The sequence below is a fragment of the Triturus cristatus genome, chromosome 3_1 (assembly GCF_964204655.1).
Source record: "Triturus cristatus chromosome 3_1, aTriCri1.1, whole genome shotgun sequence".
NCBI lineage: Eukaryota > Metazoa > Chordata > Amphibia > Caudata > Salamandridae > Triturus > Triturus cristatus.
In genome coordinates, this window is record NC_140583.1 from 889,278,353 (window position 1) to 889,302,177 (window position 23,825).

Below are 23,825 nucleotides of genomic sequence, written 5' to 3' on the forward strand. Positions count from 1 at the left end.
TGTACAATTCCTTGATAGATGCGTCAAGTGGCAGTGGGCGGAATTCAGACCTAGTCCCTTGATGACACAGAGGACAACTGGGATGAGGAACTGGCAGATACCAGTGGTATGGACAGCTCACCAGACACTGTTTTGCCCCCCCCCCCCCACCAACTGTGGCTACAGAGAAGGCTGCCTCATTTGCAGTGGTGGTGCGGGAGGGCAGCTCAAGTCCTGGACCTTCAGCTGGCCAGAGTGGCAGTCAAAATGAACCTCTTGTCAGAGGTGCTTCAGCCGGGAGTCGCTCCTTCTGAACCTTTGCTCCCATTCAGTGAAACACTTACAGATGTGCTCCTTGGGACCTTGTCCAAGCCCTGTACCGGCTGCCATCGCCCCACTCCCAGGGACACACGTTTTCTCACCCAGCACTACACCCCTGAGAGCTCAGTGGGTCAAGCCTCAACTTCTAGGATGAATTCAGGCGTGTTCCCTACCACTCCACCGGATAGGGAGTCCAACATGCTGAATACCTTTGGTAAGAGGATTTTCTCTTCTGCCAGCCTAGCACTTTGGTCAATGAACACAGCATGCCTTTTGGGCTGATGCCAGCATACTGTGTGGGATTCGGTTGCACAAGTGCTGCCCATGGTAACGGAGGAGGCCTCTCCCAAGAAATTGCTGATGCACAAGATGCAGCAAAGTTCACTATCAGATGTGGGCTTAACACAACCAACTTGCTAGGCAGAGTGTTTTCATAGTCAGTGGCATTGAGATACCATGCCTGGCTAAGAACTACTGGCTTCTCTTGTGGCTGTCCAAGCCTTGCTCATAGACATGTCCCTTGATGGGTCTCCCCTCTTAAAGAAGGCAGACTCTGCACTAGAGTGCTTCAAAGATAGCAGAGATACATCCAGGTCCTTGGTCCTATAAATGACCCCTTGCCAACAGCAGCCTACCTTTTGCCCCTTCCATGGCTACAGTAGGGGCTACCAACTGCATCCTTTCCCACCCAACCACCAAGGCCAACAGGGTTGCCAGACCTTTCATGGCTGTGGACACTGTTATCACAGATCACGTTGCAACACCAACTAGAGGTCAGGTCAGTCCACCACTCCCCCGGGAGCCGTAACCTCTAAAAGCCTTTAGTTTGTTCTTTTACCAGCATGGGCACTCAGTGGGCGGCAGGATCTGTTATCACCTGACACACTGGAAGTCTGTAACATCCAACAAGTAGGTTTTGCAAATTATACATAAGGGCTGCTCCATCCATATTGTGGAAATCCCTCAACCCATGCCACTCACTTACAACTAACTGGCGTAGTACCATATCTCCTTGCTTCATCAGTAAGTGTTGGTTCTTTTGGCCAAAGCAGCCATCGAGAGGGTGCCAGCATCAGAAGTAGGCTTTAGTTATTCACAACTTTCTAGTGCCCACAAACGATGGAGGCCTTTATCTTATCCTAGACTTGCGCCTTCTGAAACTTATTCCTGAAAAAGGAGAAATTCAAAATGCTGACCTTAACTCGAGTCCTGCCTGCCGTTGACACTGGAGACTGGGTAGTGGAGTTAGACATGCAGGGTGCATATTTCCACATCTCCGTCCTTCTGGTCTACTGGCACAACCTGCGTTCACTGTGGGCCAAGAGAACTTTCAGTTTGCCATGCTCCCTTTTGGCCTCACCAGCTCCCCTTGGGTATTCACAAAAGTGTTGGCAGTGGTTGCAGCACATCTGTGTAGGTCAGGGGTTCCAGTCTTCCCCTAACTCGACAATTGGCTGTTGAAGGCGGGCTTGCCCCAGACAACCATCTCCCACCTCCAGACTACGGCTGACTTTCTACATTTGCTGGGGTTCACTATCAACAAGCCGAAGTCACATCTGACTCCCTCTCATACGCTCCTTTTCATAGGGCCGTTATGGACACAGTGTAGTTTCAGGCCTATCCTCTCTTGTGGTGAGTCCAGGATATTTGGGCTATGATTCCAATGTTTCAGTCTCTATCCTGGATTTTAGTGAGACTGACCCGGAGGCTATTGGGCCTCATGGCATCAAGCATTCTGCTTGTAACACATCCCACCTTCGAGTATACGCAATGTCAATAGTTTTGCACGCTGGTGTTTCCAATGCGGATCTGGCTCGGAGATGCTTTTTGTCAGCCGTTCTAGCATGTAAATCAGGGTCCCCTCTTGATCCCCGCCCTCCAAAAATTCTACATGCTCTGATTGACATCATAAACCCTATAATCAACAGTATAATTAACTCCTATCTCAAACAAGCAAAAGCACCGGACAATTGGAAAATAGCATCGGTCAAACCCCTCAAAAACAAATATTACCAGACCCGACGACTCTCTCCAACCTCAGACCCATTTTGCTGCTACCAAGCCTGAACAAAATTACTGAAAAGCTAGTCAATATGCAATTAAATGGCTACCTGCAAGAAGTTAACATTCTGCACCCCAAACAATCCGGTTTTAGGCCTGGACATTCAACTGAATCGGTGCTGCTCCATTCATCAGAAACCTTATAATTTGCCTTAGATCAAGGTAAACATGCAGTACTGATTCTGTTGGATCAATCGGCTGCATTCGACACGGTCTCTCATGACATTCTAGCCGACAGACTTGGGGAATGCGGCATATTTCACAAGGCCCTGGCCTGGCTTGGCTAATCTCTTTCATGGACAACAGGAGACAAATAGTTGCCTTGTGCAATTTTAAATCAACAGAAAATCAACTGTGCTCTGGAGTCCCTCAGGGCTCTGCCCTGAGCCCAACACTTTTTAACCTTTATATGAGACCTTTGCCCCATCTGATTGCACCCTTTGACGTCGAGGCCATCTCATATGCGGATGACACTCAGCTAATTCTCACTCTTGACAAATATTCGACAACAGCTGAAGTAAAATTCCAGAACTGTCTTTCAGCAGTCCTGGACTGGATGAAAGCAAACCACCTCAAATGCAACAGCCAAAAAACAGAGATTATGCTGCTTGGTAAATCCAACATCTTCATGCCCAAACAATGGTGGCCGACCGATAACAGCACCACCCCCTAACACAATAGACACTGTGAGAAATCTAGGGATCCGATTCGATCATACTCTATCCTTCCACCAGCAAGCGCTCTCGGTAGCGGGCATGTGCTTCCACATGATAAAAACATTATAAAAGTTTTTTGACTTGCTCCCTTTGACAGCCAGAAAATCAGTGGCTGTGGCCCTAATTCTGTCTCGCTTGGATTACTGCAACAGCCTGTATGCAGGTGCAAATAAAGTAGTACTGAAAAGACTATAGATAGTCAGGAACGCGGCAGCCCGGCTGGTATTAACATCACCCAAGAGGTCCTCTGCCGAACAGCACTCAAATCCCTCCACTGGCTGCCAATACATAAAAGGATTCTTTTCAAAATCCTGGTAATATTTTTCAGAACCCTCAATAACACAGGACCCACATACCTAAGAACCAGAATCAAACCATATATGACCCGAAGCCCTTTATGCTCATCCTCGAAATATCTCCTGGCACCCCCTGCTTTCCACCTCTCATCTAGAGAAGGAAAGTCAATAGCAGTCTGGGGAACAAAAGCATGGAATCCCTTGCCCACCCATTTGAGACTGGCAATGTCTGAACCCTTGTTCAAGAAACTCCTAAAAACCTGGATCTTTGCCACCCCAGACCAGTTAGTGCTATCACTTATCTGACCCTTTCACCGGTTGGTCCTTCTAATTCCTCACCACTGCCCCCTGCCCAGTTCTTCTGCTAGCGCCAAGATGCTCCCCGGAATGAACGTTGCGCTCTATAAATATCATTCATTCATTCTCGAGTGGAGCTCTGGCCTCCTGTATACTTTTCTGCCTGTACCTTCTTATGGCTCCGATTGGCCATGGAGAGTTTGTTATCCAAAGGTTCTGAGCATTGTCTTCCGATCAGGTTGCCCCTTTGGGATTATCTTCTGTTGCAGCAGCAGGAGAGGGTTCTGCACCCGAATGTGCACACCCTCTGGCTTCATTTGTGAAGATTTAGTGGTTACAGTTGACGGCTTTTGACCTTCCTCCCGAAATCTCTGACATCATTCTGGCAGTCAGGAGTCTCTCTACCAAGAATGTATACACCTGTCGTTGAGACAAATTTGTGGCATGGTGTGCATCCAGAAACATTGATAGCCTTTCTGCACTTTTATCCCAGATTTTGCTATTTGTTCTTTCTTTGGCCCATCAGGACTCTGCTCTGGGCATTGTTAAAGATTATCTGTCTGCCATTTCGGTATTTTTGTGGATGTTGGACATGCCACCTTTGTTCAAGTCACCCATTGTGACTAGATTCCTACAAGGACTACTACACATGTTTTCTCCCCCAAGGCATTTCGTTATGCCACGTGTGCTCCCTTTATTTGCTGACTATCAAGACTGCCTTTTAATTAGCCATAACGTCGGCCAGAAGGGTCAGCTAACTTCAGGGCCTCTCTGCACACACCCCATATACAACCTTTTTACCCAGACATGCTGGTTCTTACGACCCTCGCCACTTTCTTCCTGAAGGTTGTCACACCCTTTCATGTAGGTCAAAACATCACCTTGCCTACCTTCTTTGCTCCGCTTCAACCTTTCAAAGAAGAAGCGAGACTCCACCGTCTGTACCCAAAAAGAGCTTTGTCGTTCTGTGTTGATTTCACAAAAGTTCCTAGTGGATGGTCAACTCTTTGTACGATATGTTGGGGCTAAGAAAAGGAAGGCAGTGCAGAAATTAACTATCTCACGATGGACAGTGCTTTGTGTAACTAACTACTATGCATTGGTCAAGAAGCAACCCCCTAAGGACATGCATGCTCATTCTGCGAGAGCCAAGGCTGCGACCACTGTGTTGGCTTACGGAGTCCCTGTCCTGGACATCTGCCAGGCAGCAACATGGGCCTCTTTGCACACCCTCACCAAGCACTACTGCCTGGATGTACCTGCCTGGATGGTCAGGTGTCGCCCATTTTGTCCTGCAGAACTTTTTGGTCTAATCTGTTCACAGGCCCACCACCGAGGAGATATTGCTTTTGTACCTATTCTAAGGTAAGGAATCTGTGGCTAGAAGTCTCTTTTAGATGAGCAAGTTACTTACCTTTGGTAATACCTTACCTGGTCGAGACTCCTTCTAGCTGAAGATTCCTTACTGACTGCTGAATCCTCCCTGCTCTGCTAACTGATTCAGTAGGGTCTGCCTTCTGAGAGCCTTAGTAATGCACACCAGTATATCAGCATTCTTTGTGGCTCTACACTTTTGGCATGGAAAGCCGTGAAAAGAAACCAACGTCAGTGTGCTCAAGTGGCGCCTGTTTAGGCACGGTGCATGTCATATCTGGCACGGCTGACGTGGAGTTGAATGACTGTACCTATTGGCAGGCAAGGGTACTGATTGAAAATTTCCAGATCCTGTCTGACGCATGGGGAATATTCTAAGGTAAAGAATATGCGACTAGGTAGTTTTATACCAGATAAGGCAGTACAGAAGGTAAGTAACTTTTTCGGCTCCATCGTAATGAAAGGGAGCAGAGATGCCCATTGTACTAGATCTCCGTGGTTGAAATGGTAGTGCCAAAAGAATATAACCCCAAAGTCTTTGATTTCACATTAGTTATGATTGATGTCCAAAAGGAGTCTATATAAAATTGTAGTAGTGATCCCAGTTTTGATTTAGGTTTCTGTATTCTGCATGGGAAATGCTTGTAATTTGTATCCTATTTTACTACACATATAATTAAGCATTTATTTATTGTGTATTGTTGTTCATGTTGCTCATATGTTCAGAATACGTATTTTTGAAAAACCAAAATGTCTCACATCAACACAAACTTACAAAGACTGAGGGTTCCAATTCTTACTTATACTAATTTGTTTACGAATATGTGTTGAATGTGACCTTTGTTGATTTGGTGTTGAGGCATTATAGGGTGCTAAACTTCCATTAACACCACCTGAGCTTTATCTCATAAACCCGTCCTTGATTCACTTGGAGCTATGTTAAGGCATTATATAATTACATACACTAATAGCAATTACATAAATAAAAAATGTTAACTGATGAGAGCGAAAGGAACTTATGAGTGGGCATTGATCTGCTCAATAATACATTTTAGAATTTTAAACTTATATTTTCTTTGACAAATTAGTTTACTGTTCCAAAAACTTTCACAGGGTTGTGTATGGTAATATAAATAATGATGGCAAGATCAAAACATGTCTTAAATATATTTAACACAAGCTGCCAGTTCCTTATTGATTAAAATGTTAAACAGTTTTTAAATATTCAGAAATGTTATTGCTGTCTATCTGTGCCATTGTCACCGTAGTAACTTATTCCCCAGAATAAAAGACCGTTATACTTATTATAGAAATGGGGCACTCATTTATTTATGTTTTTTCCCTTTCATCATGATCCAGATTACTGCAGCGGGAGAGTCATAACTTGGAAGCATTGAGGATGTTGGCGTTACATTATCTCTGCAGGGAAGGAAATGTACATGAGGTAACCGTTTCAAACACCTACTTTTCAGTTTATTTCACCCAATGTGTGAAGCCGAGCATCCTATCATTTAGCAAATTGAATTGATTTCTACAAGACTAGTTTTTAGATCTGGCTTGACAGCACAGCTGTCATGGTACCTTGTGTGATCAACACAAAAAAGATCTTTATGTACTACTGATGTTGGTTTTCCTGTGTACAGCTTTTGATTTGGCAATAACTATGTGCTTCCCTCCTAAACTGCTTTGATATTTTGTTTGTATGCTGCTGCTTGAGCCAGCAGCTGTATGGCGGTTAGAGAAGGCTCAATAATGCACAGATAGTAAATGTTGTAAATGTTGTAGGCTTGTAAAGCGCACAGCTACCCCAGCAACAGGGTGTCCCGGCGCTGTAGACCGCCGGGGAACCCATCCTGGCTATCCCTGTGAGATGGTCCCTTTCTGGGTATCTCCAAGGTGAAACCAGGCATCCCCGGCGTCTGTGGGGGGCCGTTGTAGAGATGAGGCAAGCTTAATGCCCAGAGTTGCCGAGTGTGTTCCTGGTTAGAGTAGGTACCGAGGCGAGAATTATCGAGTCCGTTTTGACCCTGGTCCACGACCCTGCCGCGTTGGGGATTGAACCCTGGTCCCTGGCCGATTCTCTGCTTACGGGTCTGCCGCCTCTAACTAGTGAGCCACACCTCTCCACCAAGTCAAGTGTCAAGTCAAGCTATTTTCTTTACAGTGGGATGGAGCTTGGCCTTTAGGGCACACATGATCTGATTAGCTACAGTGTTTATTATTCTGTGGCGGCAGCACAGCTGGGAGGAGGGCAGTCCTGGGGAATGTATTGCTGTTTTCCAGTGCAAGCACGTTCCCTACTCCATCATCAACTTCAGAGTGCAGCTGTGTGTTTGGGGTCAGTATGGGATGCCCAGGCTACGCTAATCTACAAGCATTTGTTTTTAGAACCAACTTTATTTTGTTTATACAGCAAGCAGCATCCAATGTTCCAATCGGTGAGATTGAGTCCCAACAATACAAGATACGATTTCGGCTAAAGTCTGTCCCTTCATACTGACAGTCCATAATAAGGCTACCACTTCCTCTACACATCATCATGCTTATGAGGACACCCATGTGCTTCATAGATTGGCTTTTCTTGTTGAGCACACCAATGGTAATGTGATTTATAAAGCGCGCTGTTACCCTTCGGTATCCTGGCGCTAGCTCACTGATCTCAGCTTTGTGGAATCTTATGCTCTAACAATGATCTTCATTGCTAAAGAGCCATGTTTTTAGCATCTTTCTAAATGCCTGTAAAATAGGGGCTAAACGAATCACTAAGGTAAGTTCATTCCAGATCGTTACTGTTCCTGTGAAAAAGCTTCTTCCACCCCAGTTAATTTTCTTGAACCTTGGTACTACCAGCATTTTAGAATTATCCGATCTAAGTGGTCTGTTGGGAATATACCATCTGAACTCCTTGGCCAGGTAAGAAGGTCCCTGGTTATGCATGGTCTTATAGGCGATACAAAGAGTCTTACATTTTATCCTGTATTTCACTGGCAACCAGTGCAGCTTTTGAATCACCTTTCTTACTTAGGCAAATTTAGGAGTACGCAAGAGAACTCTAGCTGCCATGTTTTGCAGCATATGCATTTTTTTTAGGTATTGTTGCTGGCGATTGAAACCATTACAGTAATCTAGCCTGCCTATCACCAAGGCCGATATACCCATTTTTTGAGTGATTGGGAAAATAAAAGGTAAGTTCCTTTTGATCTTCCCAAGAAAGAAAAACATGGAGGATGTCAGTGCATTGATCATCTCCTCTGTGCCACAGCTTGATTGAGGGAGGCAGAGGTTTCCTCCACAAGCAGGCAATGTCTTCTTGGCCAACAGGCATGCCACCCCTATAAAGATACACTCAGCACATGGACCTGCGAGCTCCTCCACAAGCCCCCAACAGTGCACTCCGGGGGCCCAAGTCAATTGAGTGCCCTGAAACCGTCGATCTCCCAGCCCACCCCAACCCAGAAGGACCGTAGTGCCAGGCAGTCCCACGCCAGATGAAAAAAAAAATCAGCTGCAGGGGGTGCGCACCCTGTGCATGCAGCCTGACCAGTAGATAACATCCACTGCATGCGATGTGGCTAAAGATATTTGCATGTAAGTAATTCACCTGGACCTTACGCAGGTGTGAGGAGATCACTAGTTCCCCAGGGGCTAGGTATGTCTCTCTCCAGTCATCCTCATCCAGTTCAGCCACCCAGCTCGCCGATCTCTGCAGAAGATAATCAAAAGCATCAGGGGCATGAATAATTAGTGAGCAATAGATCACAGATATTGCTCTATTCCACAGGTGTCCCATTACAAGTTTGGCCTCAAGGGGGCTATATTCAGGGAGTTGAGTATTTTGAGGAAGGTGCGACTGCAGGGCCTGTTGTAGCTGAGGAAACCGGAAAAACTGTGTGTTCGCCAGGACATATTGATCTTTCAATTCCTGAAAGGACACAAAGTTTCTTTGTTCGTAAATAGCCCCATGGTCACTAAAAAAGAGGAGAATGTTACCAGCACATAGCACTATCTGGTATTCAATTCCACTCCCCCGCCTCTAGCCTAGTATCACAGTGTATCAGGCGTGCCACTTGGTTCAATAGCCAGGGAAAATAGTAACTGGGGAAAGGGGGCAACCCTGGAGTGTGCCTCGTTGGGCTGGGAAGAGAGCGCACAGAAGCGCACAGAATACCATTCACCCAGGCCTGAGCCGTGGGGTTATTATAGAAGAGATAAAGCATCCTGCAGAATGTTGTCCCCAAGCCTCCTCTCAGGAGGATCGCATCTATGAAGTCCCAGGAGACTGTGTCAAGGGTCTTACAGACCTGAGCAATTGTTTTCAGGTCCTCGTGAAGGTCTCCGGCTGAGTCCCAAATGGTGGGTACCACCCTAGTGGAGATATTGAGGCTCTCCAGCACTGCTTTGCCTCTTCGAGGGAGACCTGCCTCAGCTCAGACAGTGCTAGTGCCAGGAGGCAATGTGTATGTTCTGCGTCAGCTTGCTGGGATCAGCGTTCCAAGTGGAGTATGTGAGTTTCTAGGCTTTCCACCCAAACTGGTTGCTGAGACTCTTGTCATCTTATGTAACCCTTAAACAGTCCCATCATGGAGGGTTTGCTCGATGCCCACAGCATCGCTGCCAATGACACAGATTCTTCATTCGCTTGAAAGAAGGCTTGTAACGCCTCTATGATTGAGGCACATTCCGGAGCCCTTATGTGCCATGCACTAATCCTTCAGATGGGGTGCACAGTCTAGGGTCGGGTAACCCATTCTGACAGATCAGATATACCATGTGGGTGGATTCTGATGCAGTGTAGAGAGAGAAAGAGAAGGTCCGCCACCGGTAGCCACAGCAAATCAATTTGAGAGTCCATATTATGGGCTGTGGACCAATGTGTGTATGCTCGCAACGATGGGTGTCAGGAATGCCATGCGTTGCATAGGCCCATGGTCGATAGGCATGTTGAGCGAGTGCAATGGCCCGGGCGGGGGCAGCCGTGGTGTTCCGCACAGGATCGGGATCCTGGAAATTAAGGATTCGTAGTATCACTGGCCGAGGCGGGAGCGAGAGATCGGTGCACTCTCTCGGTGATGAATATGTTTAAGAGCTTGCCCACTGAGTCCCATGATCGAAACCAGGTCTTTAGGGTTTTGGTCGGATTTGAAGCCTCCAGAGTCTCAGGAAGTCTGACCAAGCCTATATTGTCCGAGGTGGAGTGGCGCGTGCGGAGGGAACTGAATATTGGGCCGGTGTGGGGGGGAAGCTTGCCGTGTACCATCATCAGCTGGTCTCTAGTAAAGGACAGCAGCCCTGCTCATAAAACAAGATCAAATAACTATAGAAACATCCCAGAATCACAAAATGATATTGCTTGGTTAGCAGCAATGGAAAAAAAACGCGACTTGTTGAGCAGCATTATTTCTCTACTGCAGTTTACTAGGTTCCCCAAGAAATGCATGCGGGCCGCAAGGAAAGGACTGCCGGGCTGCCAGCCGCCTGCGGGCTGTACTTGGAGTACCACATCAAAACATGAAAAGTAAACACATAGTAGAATAACATGACCCTCCTTTTCTTTTACTATGTTTTACAAATATATTTCGTTTGTAATAACAGAATTCTGCTTTTTAAGGTGGACAAAAAGCGGAAATCTGGTGCTAGTACAAAATAAATGTTCATGTTTTGAAAACGAAGAAAGCCTTTGGGGGAAAATGTGTGGACGTTTATATGACAGCACTCTGTCTCTGTCTGTGAAACACAATATAAGAAATAAAGTTCGCACAGAATGACAGAGGGCACTTATGCAGTCTGTTAGGGCGCAGGTTTACGGTGTGAGCAACAACAGCTGAGGCGTTTCATATGTTCAGCCCATGACTATTCCCATAATCTAGAGATAGAAGTGGGGGCAAAAATGTCTGCAGGGGTCAAAAGTTATAAAAACATGCTGATCTGAAAGTAAAGTAAAATGTAGATGCATGCCAATCGTAAACAAAACACAAAATAACTAACAAAAACGCGGCGATGAAGCCAAAAAGAAACATGATGCAGATTTTTTGTTTTTTTATCGTAAGCACATCGCATGCTGATCAAAAACAAGATGAAACCGCCCCGATACATAAACTTGCAGAACTGAAAAAAATACTTCATGGGGAAAAATAACAGTTGCCTGCACGAGACAAATAACATGTTGCAGAAAAAAAGTTCTAGTACGCGAAGCATATGCCGATCGTAAACCAAAAACAACCATGCTGAAACATAACTTGAATAAGAAGCACGGAAGGAAAAGGAATAGGGCTTCAATGACCGCACGAGCAGCTGATGGACAGTAATCAACCGGAATCAATCTGAACTTCGTCCATGTGCCAGGTTCGAAACGGGAAGTGACGGATGGCGTGCGCAGGTCAATCAGAAGACACGAAGCAAGAACATCAATGGAGCCAACGAATGGGAAGCATAGGCAGGCTGCAAGCCCTTTGTCAAAAATACCCTTCAAAAGCACAGCACATGCGCCTTGTAGGGGAGACCTAAAAATGGGGGTTTTCCACTGACCATATACCCACAATATTGTTAACCCTTCGAAGACAACTAGCTTTTGTTATGCTTATAGCAACAACTACAGAAGATGTTTCCTAAATCGACAAAGCATGTGTTTTTTTCTTCCATTTTTTAAATAAAGTTATACATTCATGACAGCAGCTAGCATGTTAAAATCTTTTTTGCCTCCTCCCACTCCACTATTATTATTTTTTTATTCTTCACAAAACTGTATGAAAGTTGACACTCCTGACCATAGCTCAGTCACGTAGCCTGCTAGTTACTTCTCTGCTCAAGTGAAATTACTGGCCATTCTGCACAACAAAGGACCGGCCTTCCTCATTCACAGGATGATTTTCCACCAACCCTCGAGGCAACTGCGCTCCGCATCCCTCTCCCTAGACCACACGCCCCGCAGCCGCAGAAGCAGAAGCAGGTGCGGCGTTCGAGCCTTCTCCTTCCTGGCAGCTAACTTCTGGAACTTCTTTTCCCCTCCACCTCCGAACGGTCCCTCCCCTGCAGGAATTCAGGAAAGACCTAAAAACCTGGCTAATCGAATGACATCTCTCAGCAGCCCCCAAGGCACCCCACCCGCACCCGGATACCCTTACGGGTGATAACAGCACTTTACAAATCCCCTTTGATTGACTTAGTGCCATTTTTTTTATTACTGTCTTTTAAAAGCACACACTTCAAAACTCAGCTGGTAACTCCCTTGCGATACCACTCAAAGTATAAATCTGTTTCATCAGGAAGCTTCAAGCGATTCCATCAATTAAAGCCAATACCGACTTCCAAGCACCTTTTAAAATTGCAGATTGACCAGTTATGCATATTGCATTTCTTTCAGGGAGGCTGGTACCCTGGTAAGAAGACTTGTTTAGCTATCTACCACCCTCCGTTTCACAGCGCAAGAGACTCCCTTGCCTTACACTTGAACTGAAGCATTTCAACCTCCGGAATTAACCATCCTGGGACAGTTTCCTTTTCACAAAAAGCAGGGGGAACAATTGTTTCTTAATATGAATTAAAACAATGTATGCGCCTTTCAGATCCCAACCACTTTGACCACTGCAGCTGTCTAGTGACCCATACCTAGGTGCAAATCAGTGGGCTCCGAAAGCCATTAATTCATAACATACAGTAAATGAACACCTGTTTCAAAGTCTAGGCCTAGAAGTTTACCTTTCTTATCAATATTGATTATCCCGATTGTTTTGTATCTGTATCTGTATAAACGATCAGCATTCCTCAGAATACATCCATTTCACCACCAGATGCTGTTGTAGCACACCAGTCTCAAAACATTCGGCTAATAACTTCCTAAATGATTTAGAATTTGGACTCCTATAAATATATTCAATTGCAGAGTTTCCATTATCACTTTTTTTTTTTAAATATACTATTTGCATTCTGAGGATTTCCCAAACTGCCAAATCTTAGCTTCTCTAACCAAGCAGTAGGTTTGTTGCAAGGATTTATCTTGCACATGGCTGCCCCAGAGGAGGCTTTCCAGCACTTGAAACAAAGCTGGAAGAGACGCTACATCAGCAGCAGCAGCTAAATCAACCAGGTTTTGAAGTGTTTGCAGAATGCCAAGGAGTTAGTAATAGAGCTAAGGTGAAACCAAAATCAGCTCTGATGTTTGGGCCTGAGAACTGAAGGGGCCGGCCTACCTGATTGGTCAGTTTGCAGTGTGGAGTAATCTCCAAATTGAGAGCAGAAGATCTAAGAGGTCTAATAGGGTGATATGTCTGAACAAAAGAGTTGAGAGGAGGCGGTTCCAGCATTGTAAAAGGCTTGATGAGTGACAAACCGTGCCTTAAACCGAATGTTGCAGGGAGCCGCCTTATTTAAAGCTCTTCCTTCCTCGAGGCCTTGGTAATACAAAGGTACAAAATGTTGTGCAGTCCAGGCGTGAAATAACAGGACCCTGAATGATCGGCATCTGGATAGGAGAGAAGCTCCAAAGATTTTTCTTAAGTCTTCGGAGCAGCGTGAAGCGTCAGGCAAAATCTGCCCTATTCAGTCCCTTGCTTTTGTTCTCCAATCAAAATGATAGTAGAAGAGCATGAAAATGTGGTTACTAAAAACTAGCCTTACTGTACCCGCGTAAAAGGTAAAATTGACTAAAGTGGTTCGCTCTTTGGCAGTGCACCCAGCACAATTTTGAAGTGATTATGAAAAGTACTGAACCAGACAGCTCTGGCAGCTGCAGGTATTTCTCTGCCCCAATTCTCACATCATCAGTTACCATTGAAGGTCAGGTTACGTTTTGGTGCCTGACCATTATGCATCCATGTTTTCACTGTAGAATCCCATGCCCTGGACAGGTGCAATCTTGTGGTATGCTCCAAGTAGAGGTCGAAGGGCCTGATTACGAGTCTGGCTGTCTTGCGACTGCCAGACTTGCAGTGGCGCCGGAGGGAAGGTCCACCGTTTTGCCGATTACAACTTTGTAAGTCGCTTCGGCAGTGCACCACTGGCTTTGCCACAGAACAACTGCTCCATTGCGAAGGCACTGGAGTGCCACAACGCATTATGTTGAGCAGGGACTGGCGCAGTCCCGCTCAGCATATGGGGAGTTCCTGGACCGCCAGCCTTTTAGTTAAAAAGGTTTGCTTAAAAGTAATTTAAACTTGAGACTCCGTTTAGGTAAGTCTCTTGAATCTTGAAAGTGGATGTTAACAATTCAAAAGACCCATTGATAGGCCGCTAATAATTAATATTCAATATATGTCTTAGCCCTTACAAGCATATCTGTTGCTCTTAGAAATTATTTTTGCAAGGCCAAAAGGTTTTGGATAACTTTTTGGTATCATTTTAATAAGTGAATGCAGCATAGGGCTAAGTAAATAAGAGAATTTGCATTCTCAAGCTAGTGCTGTTCATGCTAGCTGATGTGATTGGGGATGCTATTTTGAATTGCAACTGCATTGTGTACTCTTATAGAACTTATTCCGCTTAAGACCGAAACCCATTGAATAGTGTTTGACTGCCCCAGTTGACCATTCAACATATTGCAGTGCCAAATAAGAAATCTTAATATAAAACTTTTAATAAATGTTTTCATTGAGAGCTAATATTTGTGTTCATGTTCACATCTTGTATCCAAATTATGTATCTGCTATATTTGTTTGCTTACAATCCACGTAGAGCAGAACAAGTTAGTAACATTCAGAAAGTGTGCTGGTTGCCTTGGAAATGCATTATTTTTTTGTATACATCTTTGACTTTTCTCATTATACATTTAAAAAGTACTTCAAATAGTCTTTCTTTGATTTCCAGGCAACAACGAAGCTATCCGATTTAATTAACGCTCTGGAACGATTTGAACCATGCAATCCGCAACTTTGGTTTAAAATGTCTCTAGCTTTCAGCAGAACGGTAAGTGATAGTTCTTGAAATTTAAGCGGTTTAAAACTGTGTTTCATTTTTTGTTAACGTTCTGCAGTCTTTCTAATGTTTCCACACAAAAAGCAAAGTTCAACCTTCACGCCGTGAAGACAGCACTAAGGTCAGGTTGGGTTGGGCAACATATACAATGAGAGGGATGGCTTGGGAGAGGAAGAAGCAACACAGAAAAGGGGGGAGTGGGAGGGTAAAGAAGAAGCAGCGACACGGTGGGAGGGGAAAAAGCAATACAAAATAAATAAAAATAGTAGCTCAATCACAGCGCCATCAGTGGAAGGGCAGCAAACAAGCTGAAGCAATCCGTACTTGGTCCATGCTCCAGCTGAAAGAAGTAGAATTTAAGCCGGCATGCGCTGACCAATTAGAAGGCAGCAAAGAAGGGGGACAAAGTGAACGAATGGTAAGCAAATGTCTGACTCCAAGCCCTTTATTGCAAAAATAAATAAATATATATATATCCCTCTTGCAGTGACCGTGCATTCACTGTTGGCCGACAAGACCTAAAAACAATCAGTGGGGGACAGTGGGCGAGAGGGGGTATAATATAGTGGGGACAGAGAAGAGAAAAGAATATTTTTTAACATGTACCTTTCGCCGCAGCCTCATACGGTTGCATCAGAGCTCTCCCAGCAGTCTCTGGCGAGACAGAGGCTGAGCAGACAATCCTGGCTCTGCTCTCCTGCTGGGAGAGCAGCGGAAGGATCGGTCTGAGAGGCCTGATCTGCCTCTAAGACACTTCTGTGTAGCCTGCAGCTTTTCTCCAACCCAACTGTGAACACAGTAGGTTTGGAAAAATAGAAGTGCGCATGTATATTTGGCCAGCCTAGGACGGACGGCCAAACGTACATGCACACTTCTAAGTGCCCACCACCTGCCTGTCATGGCCTTGCCCTGCCCTGTAGCGATGTCATAGCCAGACACAGAAAAATAAAATGATATTGTTTCATTATCATTTTATTTTTTTATGACTGACGGACGAGTGGGGCAACGCTTCTCCTCCATTACGGAGGAGCCGCCCCTGAAAAAAATACACGTTAGCAGCAACAAAACAAGGTTCATCACAATGCACGTGATTTCTTTGAAATTGAGAAATTCTTTTTACCATCAGAACTGGTCCGCTGTGTGTGCAGATGTGCACAAATTAAGTAATAAAAAAGGCATCTCTGCAAGTAGGCTCACTTATGCCTTGTGTCCCTATTTTCAAGTCTAACACTAGTAGTGTACTAAAACACATCTAGGTGCCGATTACGATCCGGTAAAAACCGGGTACGAACCGTCGGTCGGAGCGTTTTCTCCGTCCGACTCGTACCCGGTCGTAAAACTTTACAAACATGGAATTACGATTCGCACGGAAACACCATTTCCGTACGAATCGTAAAAAACACCGACCGACGAAAATATACATACGAATGTGATCCGGGAATGCTGCGACGTGAGGTCGGGACGCTTTCAGGTAGCGTTTCACGACCCAGGAAGTACGATTCGAACCGACAGCAGTCCGGACAGCAATATTTTCACGGCACCCAAAAAGTGCCGGAAAAGCGAAGTACGGCACGAAACTTCCAGAGTAGGTGGCCCGGTACGCGCCGTACCCCCCCCCCCCCAGCCCCCGTATGTACGCGCCGCCCCGCCCCCCCAGCCACCGTATGTACGCGCCGACCCCCCCCCCAGCCCCCGTACGTTCGAGTCGTACCCCCGTGTATGTACACCCGTGTACGTTCGAGTCGTACCCCCGTGTATGTACACCCGTGTACGTTCGAGTCGTACCCCCGTGTATGTACACCCGTGTACGTTCGAGTCGTACCCCCCGTGTATGTACACCCGTGTACGTGTCGAACCCCCCGTGTATGTACACCCGTGTACGTTCGAGTCGTACCCCCGTGTATGTACACCCGTGTACGTTCGAGTCGTACCCCCACCCGTGTATGTACACCCGTGTACGTGTCGAACCCCCCATGTACACCCGTGTACGTGTCGTACCCCCCGTGTATGTACACCCGTGTACGTTCGAGTCGTACCCCCACCCGTGTATGTACACCCGTGTACGTGTCGAACCCCCGTGTATGTACACCCGTGTACATGTCGTACCCCCGTGTATGTACACCCGTGTACGTTCGAGTCGTACCCCCACCCGTGTATGTACGCTACGCGCTGGGGGTACGCACCGTACATACACGGGTGGGGGTACGACTCGAACGTACACGGGTGTACATACACGGGGGGGGGGTACGACTCGAACGTACACGGGTGTACATACACGGGGGTACGACACGTACACGGGTGTACATACACTGGGGGTACGACTCGAACGTACACGGGTGTACATACACGGGGGGTACGACATGTACACGGGTGTACATACACGGGGGGTACGACTCGAACGTACGGGGGCTGGGGGGGTCGGCGCGTACATACGGGGACGGGGGGGGGGTCGGCGCGTACATACGGGGGCCGGGAGGGGGGATTCGACTCGTACATAGGAGGGCTGGGGGGAGTGTCGGGCGCGTATGCGGGCACATGTCTCCATGGTTGATATGGGAGTTCGGTGCGGACGGTGTTTTTTCCATACGGTTGTAACATCGGACGCACGGGATGGATCGTAATTCCGCGGTCGGACTTCACTTTTCACATTTGTACGGTAAATCGTCCGTGGACGTGTCGGACACATTTTCCGACCCGAGGACGTGTGGGGAATCATTCCCAATGCGATTCGTATGGACATTTTCCCATGCGAATCGTAATTGGCAGTTTGTACGGCACTTGTACGATTCGTACGGTAAAAAGACCGGATACGAGTCGTACGGAGAATTTTTTTACCGGATCGTAATCGGCACCCTAATGTGTTTGAGGGCCTTGTTTTCTTTTGGTGTGAGGCTCCAAGATTGTTGGTATCTTCTCAGTGTGCCCCTATATGTCTGCTGAATCTGTATCTCACGTAGATTTCTCCTGTTTGTTAGAATGAAGCCACTGTTTTGAAAAATATTCTCCCCCCCCCCTCCCCCCCCCCCCCCCCCCCCCCCTTCTACTGTCTGTCTTTACTCAGCGTCCCCTCAGGCTCATAAGCTCTGTTGCCATGATTTTAAGGGATTTTGAATATTAGGTTACTCATCGTCAACGTTTTGCATCTCCCTTTGGAATGGGTGAAATATGGGCTAAATTTGCTTTTTGTGAATATGCTTTAACGTCTCCTAATTTAAGACTTTCTAGTCAATTTCACTATCCTTTTACAGTTTAGATACCTTACACATCAAAAACCATCCGCATTGCAAATGAGCTATTTAAATGCAATCCCTTTTTGAAGAATTATATGAAGATTATCTGCACCTCAAATAAAGGTGCCTTGTTGCCTAAGGCGATCCACCTCTTCTCAAACAAAAGGATCACTTTTACAGGTGTGAGCTGCAATTATGGTGCTTTTGTTCATAGTTGGTGGCACCGCAAGGCCGCTTGCCTTACCTCGCCCTTGCATATCTTCTATAAGTCATGTAACGTACAAAACTTATGAAACGGAGAGCGGTAAGTTGTTACTTCTCATTCTAAATTGACTTTGAAGCAGAAATTAAGGTATTTCTTTAGAATTTGCTGTGTATAAAATTGATTATGCGGATTTACTGTCTTATACATTTTGTTTTTATTTGCTCACGGTGCCTATTAGATGACCTGAACACATTGAAATTTGAAGGATCTTAATTAACTTCTCTTTTTATTTTTTATTTTTTAGTGTGAAAGAAATCCACTCATTCTTCAGCAAACGCAGATATTGGTAGAGAAAGCCTTTAGTTTGGCTTCACAAGATGCTGATATAGCTACGGAGCTTGGTTACCAGATGGTTTTACAAGGAAAAGTGAAAGAGGCATTAAAATGCTACAAGACTGCTATGACACTTGATGAAACTAGTGTTTCCGCGCTTACAGGTAGGTGTTTTATTAAGTGCTTATTTTAACATAGACATTATATTTTAAGAAAGACGTGATGCACAGCATTGCATTGTTGCAGCTTTGCTCATCTTCGAGGTATGCTTTTTAATTTTTTTTATTTAATTTGGTGCATGATTACAATGTTGCAAATAGAATGTCATTTTTCAGTCAATTCATGAGTACAGATCATGCGAGTATTATATCACCACAGGTAAGTAGCATATACCAATTATAAAGCTACATATCGTAAAGGAGAATTAATATTACATCAGCAATTATTCATCATGCACACATTTATATATTTTAAACCCCCACTCCCACCACTGGGGTTGGCACACATTTATATAAAAAAAATGTTTTTTAAAAAGCAAAAGAACAGAGAAAGGCTGGAGTTGGCTTTAAACCCAGTGCTATCTCTCAAGCCTTTTTGTCAAAGGTTCCCAAATCTTTAACCCTTTCGTACAAGACCGTAAACTTCTTTTTTCATAGATGGCTTTTTCAAAATTATAGTTTGAAACTAAATGAGTTAGCCATTGGCAGTACCCAGGGGGGATGGATCAAGCCAAGCTGAGGCAAGGCCAAGTCGATATATCGCCATAGCTATAAAAATCAAATACTCTCCGGGCTTGCCTTGAACCTCCTGATCTACTCCATGCAGATCAGGGAGGAAGAAAGGAGTACGTCCCTTCATAATACTTCTTTAAAAAAGTTCGCAATCTCAAGTTTTAAATTGTTTAATCATCACAAGAGGCAAACATGTGATTGAAGTCTGCCTGATACAGAGAACATTGTGGGCAGAAGGTCCCTCTCCCCGTCCCCCTTTCGTGATCTTTTTCGGAGTATAGTACAGCGAAAAGCAAGATTTATAATACTGGGCTTTTGAAGCCGTGCTGGAATTAGCAAACTTTGTGCTAGCTCTGTTGAGTGGAAATATAGATCTTCGGAGATATCGATTTCCTCTTTCCACTTCCTGGCCTTAAAGTATTGAAAGAATTATACACGGTTCCAATAGATGGATGATTCAGTCTCAAATTGTCAATAATAGAATTATTACTAAATCCTGCTGGACCACCACGCTTTCTCTTTAAAAAATTGCGTATTTGCAGGTATTCATAGAAATCTTTCCAGTCCAATTTATATCTTTCTTTAATGTTTTCAAAAGAAACTATGTCCGATGAAGAGTATAAATCACCCAGTTTGGACAGGCCCTTATTTTGCCACTTTTTAAGTATTGAATCTTTAAAAATGTCGCGCAGGTTTGGGTTGCCATACATCGGTGTATAGCAATTCAGACGAGCCAGACCTAGCATTTTGCGAACCGATTTCATGCTTTTAAACCCACAGCCAGCGTCTTAAAGCCTGCCTTCTTATAGTAAGAATCATTTAAAAACCTCCAGATCCATCCCCGTGCATCTTTGCCCATTATGGTTTCTATAGGTGTGGGTATGTCTCCCAGAAGATTATCTATTGGATTATCTGATAAAAGGGTGAAATTGTGCACAAGAGTGGTTACCCAATAATAAAGTCTTATATGTGGAAGAGCCAGCCCATCCTTGTCCTTTGGTAGAGAAAGATATTTATAAGCTGTTCTAGGTTTTTCATAAGCCCATATAAATCGTGAGAACAAGTCTTCAACCCTTCTTAGACACATGGTGCTAAATTCTAACGGGATAGCTCTTCTAAAATACAAACATTTGGGAAAAAAATCATTTTGATTAAATTGCATCTCCCTATTATCGAGAGATGCAGATTATTTAGTCAGGTTAATCCTGGTTTAATTTTATCAATCAAGGGATCAATATTACACTCAACTATCTTTTCAACGCTGGCCATAACTTCCACCCCTAGATACGTGGCCTTTTCCCCCTGTCTAGTGTCATCCCCCATATTAACATTCTTACAGATGATCTGGGTTTTAGATCTGTTAAGGGTATATCCGGATAAGCTTCCGGACCTATCCGCCTCTGACTCAACCTCAGCCGTGGATACTTCAGGATTAGCAGTCACCGCGGCTATATCGTCGGCATAGGCCAGTACTTTCGTTTCCCAACCATGTGAAATAATGGGACTAATTTTCGGGTTGATTTCCAGTGTGCGTAAAAAAGGATCTATGTACAGTGCAAACAGGAGAGGTGAGCTCGGGCATCCCTAGCGGGTACCTCTAATAATTTTGAAAGTTTCGGTAAGTGTGCTGTTAAAAAACAATCTTGCCGTGGGTCGATAACACAACATCTTAAATGCTTGTATAAATCCCTGACCTATCCCAACCCTTTACAGGGTCTCCCATAAAAAAAGGCCAGGAAACCCTGTCAAAGGCCTTCTCGGCATCAAGAAGAATAAGTGCCATGGGATCTCCAGAAATGTGGGCAGCATCAAACAAAGAGATATTCCTCCTAATAATATCTATGGTCCCCCGTCCAGGTATAAATCCGTGCTGCCTAGGAGATATTCTTTATGTATTACCCCAGCTAGTCGAAACACCAGAATTTTAGAGTAAATTTTGCTATCCGCATTTATCAGAGGTATAGGGTGGTATGAGGCGGGGTCTAGTGCCAATTTATGTTTTTTCAGGAAAATAATGATTTTTGCTTGCGACCATGACTCAGGTGGTTTTCCCCCCTTAAACACAAGAGCGAATAGATGGAGCATGACCACTTTTAATTCCGTGGAAAAGCTTTTATAAAATTCACCTGGAATATTATCCAACCCAGTGGCTTTACCATTAGGAAGACTATTAATGCAGAGCAAGGTGCCAATCCATTGGTGGGGCTCATTAAGTTGAGTCTGTTCTTCTTGCAACAGTTGCACCGCTGAAATTTGATTTAAATAGGTAGAAATCTCATCTAAATGAACCGTGGTTTTCTCCTGATATAGGTCTTGATAATAAGGAGGAAACCCGTTACGAATGCCCTCTGGATCTGATATTACTTCTTGCGAAGAGTTTTTGACAGCGGTAATAATATTCCTAGTTGTTTTTTATCTTGCTCTAATCGCTAGGTGATGTCCGACCTGCTCGCTGCATTCATATGCCTCCCTCTTCCAGATTACTAATCTGTCTGCCGCTTTCTCAGCGATTACCTCCATGAGGGCCGATTTTGCTGATATTATTCTTGCTCGCGCGCCCGCTGGGTCCTCATCATCCCTAAGAGAAGTGATTAGGTTTTCTTCAGCCTCGGCCAACTGAAGTTGCAATTTATCTAGTAATTGACGCTTTTCTGTATTTGAGGTGAGTGAAAAACTCAGTGTTTCCCCTATAATTGCTGCTTTTAGTGCATCCCAAACCACATCAATCCCTGTGCTGCCTAGATTATCCTTAATGAATTGTGGGATCCAGTATCTCATGTGTTTGGAACACTCATCGTTTAAAAGAAGGGATCGCTCATAGGTCCAGTTAGCAAACTCTTTATTAGCCACAGTTACCCCCCTAATTTCTACCACTAAAGGATTGTGATCTGCCACGGTGCGTGGGGTTTTCTCTATTGAGCACTCGTGATACAAAAACATAATCTAGTCTTACCAGCTTATTATGCAGGAAAGAATAGAAAGTATGGCCAACATCGGTGGGGTGTTGCGAGTGCCAAATGTCGATGAGTGCTTGCTCCCTACTTAAAGTCCTCCGGGCTTTAAAAACGTTTGGTTTTCGACCACTATAAGTCCAGTTTTTAAATAGGGTTATGCTTTTGTCTGCTGGAAGGTTGATATTAAAATTGCCGCAGATAACTAAAGGTAGTGGCCATTCGGCCAATTCATTATTCAGAAAATCAAAAATTGCGGGGTCATCTGCTATGCTACCATATACGGTACATACAGTGAATGAGTTCCCATTTTCCCTTTGACATACTGTAATGGCCCACCTTCCATTTGGATCAGTTATGTACGCGTAAATTGCAGTGAGCGTTTTGCAGATAGTATTGCCACTCCCCGTATCCTGGCATTTTGAGTTGTAGCCCCTACTACTGTAAAACCAAGCGAGTCTGAAAGGTGAATCTGAGTTCTTTCTATGTGTGTTTCCTGCAAGCAAATGATATCTGCTTTAAGTAGCCGCAGTGCTAAAGCCATATTGTGTCGTTTCTTGATTACGTTAAGGCCACACACGTTGATTGTTGCTATGCGTAGTTTACTCATTGAGTATAACTGAATTTCCCCATACTACTGCACCAAAATTCAGATAGAGAAAAGTGAGAAGACAAAAAAATAAAATAAAAAAAACAAGACAAAAAAGAAAAAGATCCGAGAAAACCCTCTTGGTGCCTCCCCCTTCCCCTAAACATACGCCATCCCCCATGGATCCCCGCCACCCACCACCAGCCACAGAGGCTACCTGCTTCAACAAGAACCAGGATGAGGACATCTGTCAATCAGGGTCCCATGCCCCTCTCCCAGGTCCGACCCCTTCACTAAACGATCCATATTATCTACGAAGAATCAATTTGTAGCCATTGACCTCTCTTAAATATCCACTATTTAAAGCACAAAAAAATTGAGTAGCTTAGACCTTAGCTAAGTCCTTATCTCTATCTATGCAAGATCAATTTAAATCCATTGTCCTTGCTTAGATGCCTCTGGTTAAAGCCTTGAAGCACAAAACTGGATGGGTCAGTCCTTGGTTCTGTCTCTTCCTGGCTCTTTAATCTCCCGCAAGTAGGCTTGGGCCTGGATTTCGGAAGTAAAGCTGCGCGTAACCCCATTAAAGATCATTTTTAGGTGTGCTGGATTCTGTAAGTATACCGTTGCCCCAGTTTGTTGAAAAGGGGCAAAGAGTTGCCTCATCCTCCATCTTCGCTCGACAGTAGCGTGGGCGAAATCAGGCCTGCTAAAAAAGGTAACACCATTAAATTCCCTCTTACTGGTGGGTCTCGCTAGATCAAAAAGTGCCTGGCGTAAAAGAAAATTGCCAATATATACTAGCATTGCACGAGGATATTGCGTCGAGGACACAG

The 23,825-nt window shown here is 44.8% G+C and overlaps 1 protein-coding gene across 1 annotated transcript in view; it reads left to right on the forward strand.

Moving 5' to 3' along the window:
- Positions 1–23,825, forward strand: part of TTC21B (tetratricopeptide repeat domain 21B) — a 557,642-nt gene that overhangs the window by 131,324 nt on the left and 402,493 nt on the right. The window contains exons 7-9 of the mRNA XM_085645393.1: positions 6,404–6,488; positions 14,843–14,941; positions 18,690–18,882. Of these exons, the coding sequence (XP_085501519.1) occupies positions 6,404–6,488; positions 14,843–14,941; positions 18,690–18,882 (377 nt within the window). The remainder of the gene's footprint in view (positions 1–6,403; positions 6,489–14,842; positions 14,942–18,689; positions 18,883–23,825) is intronic.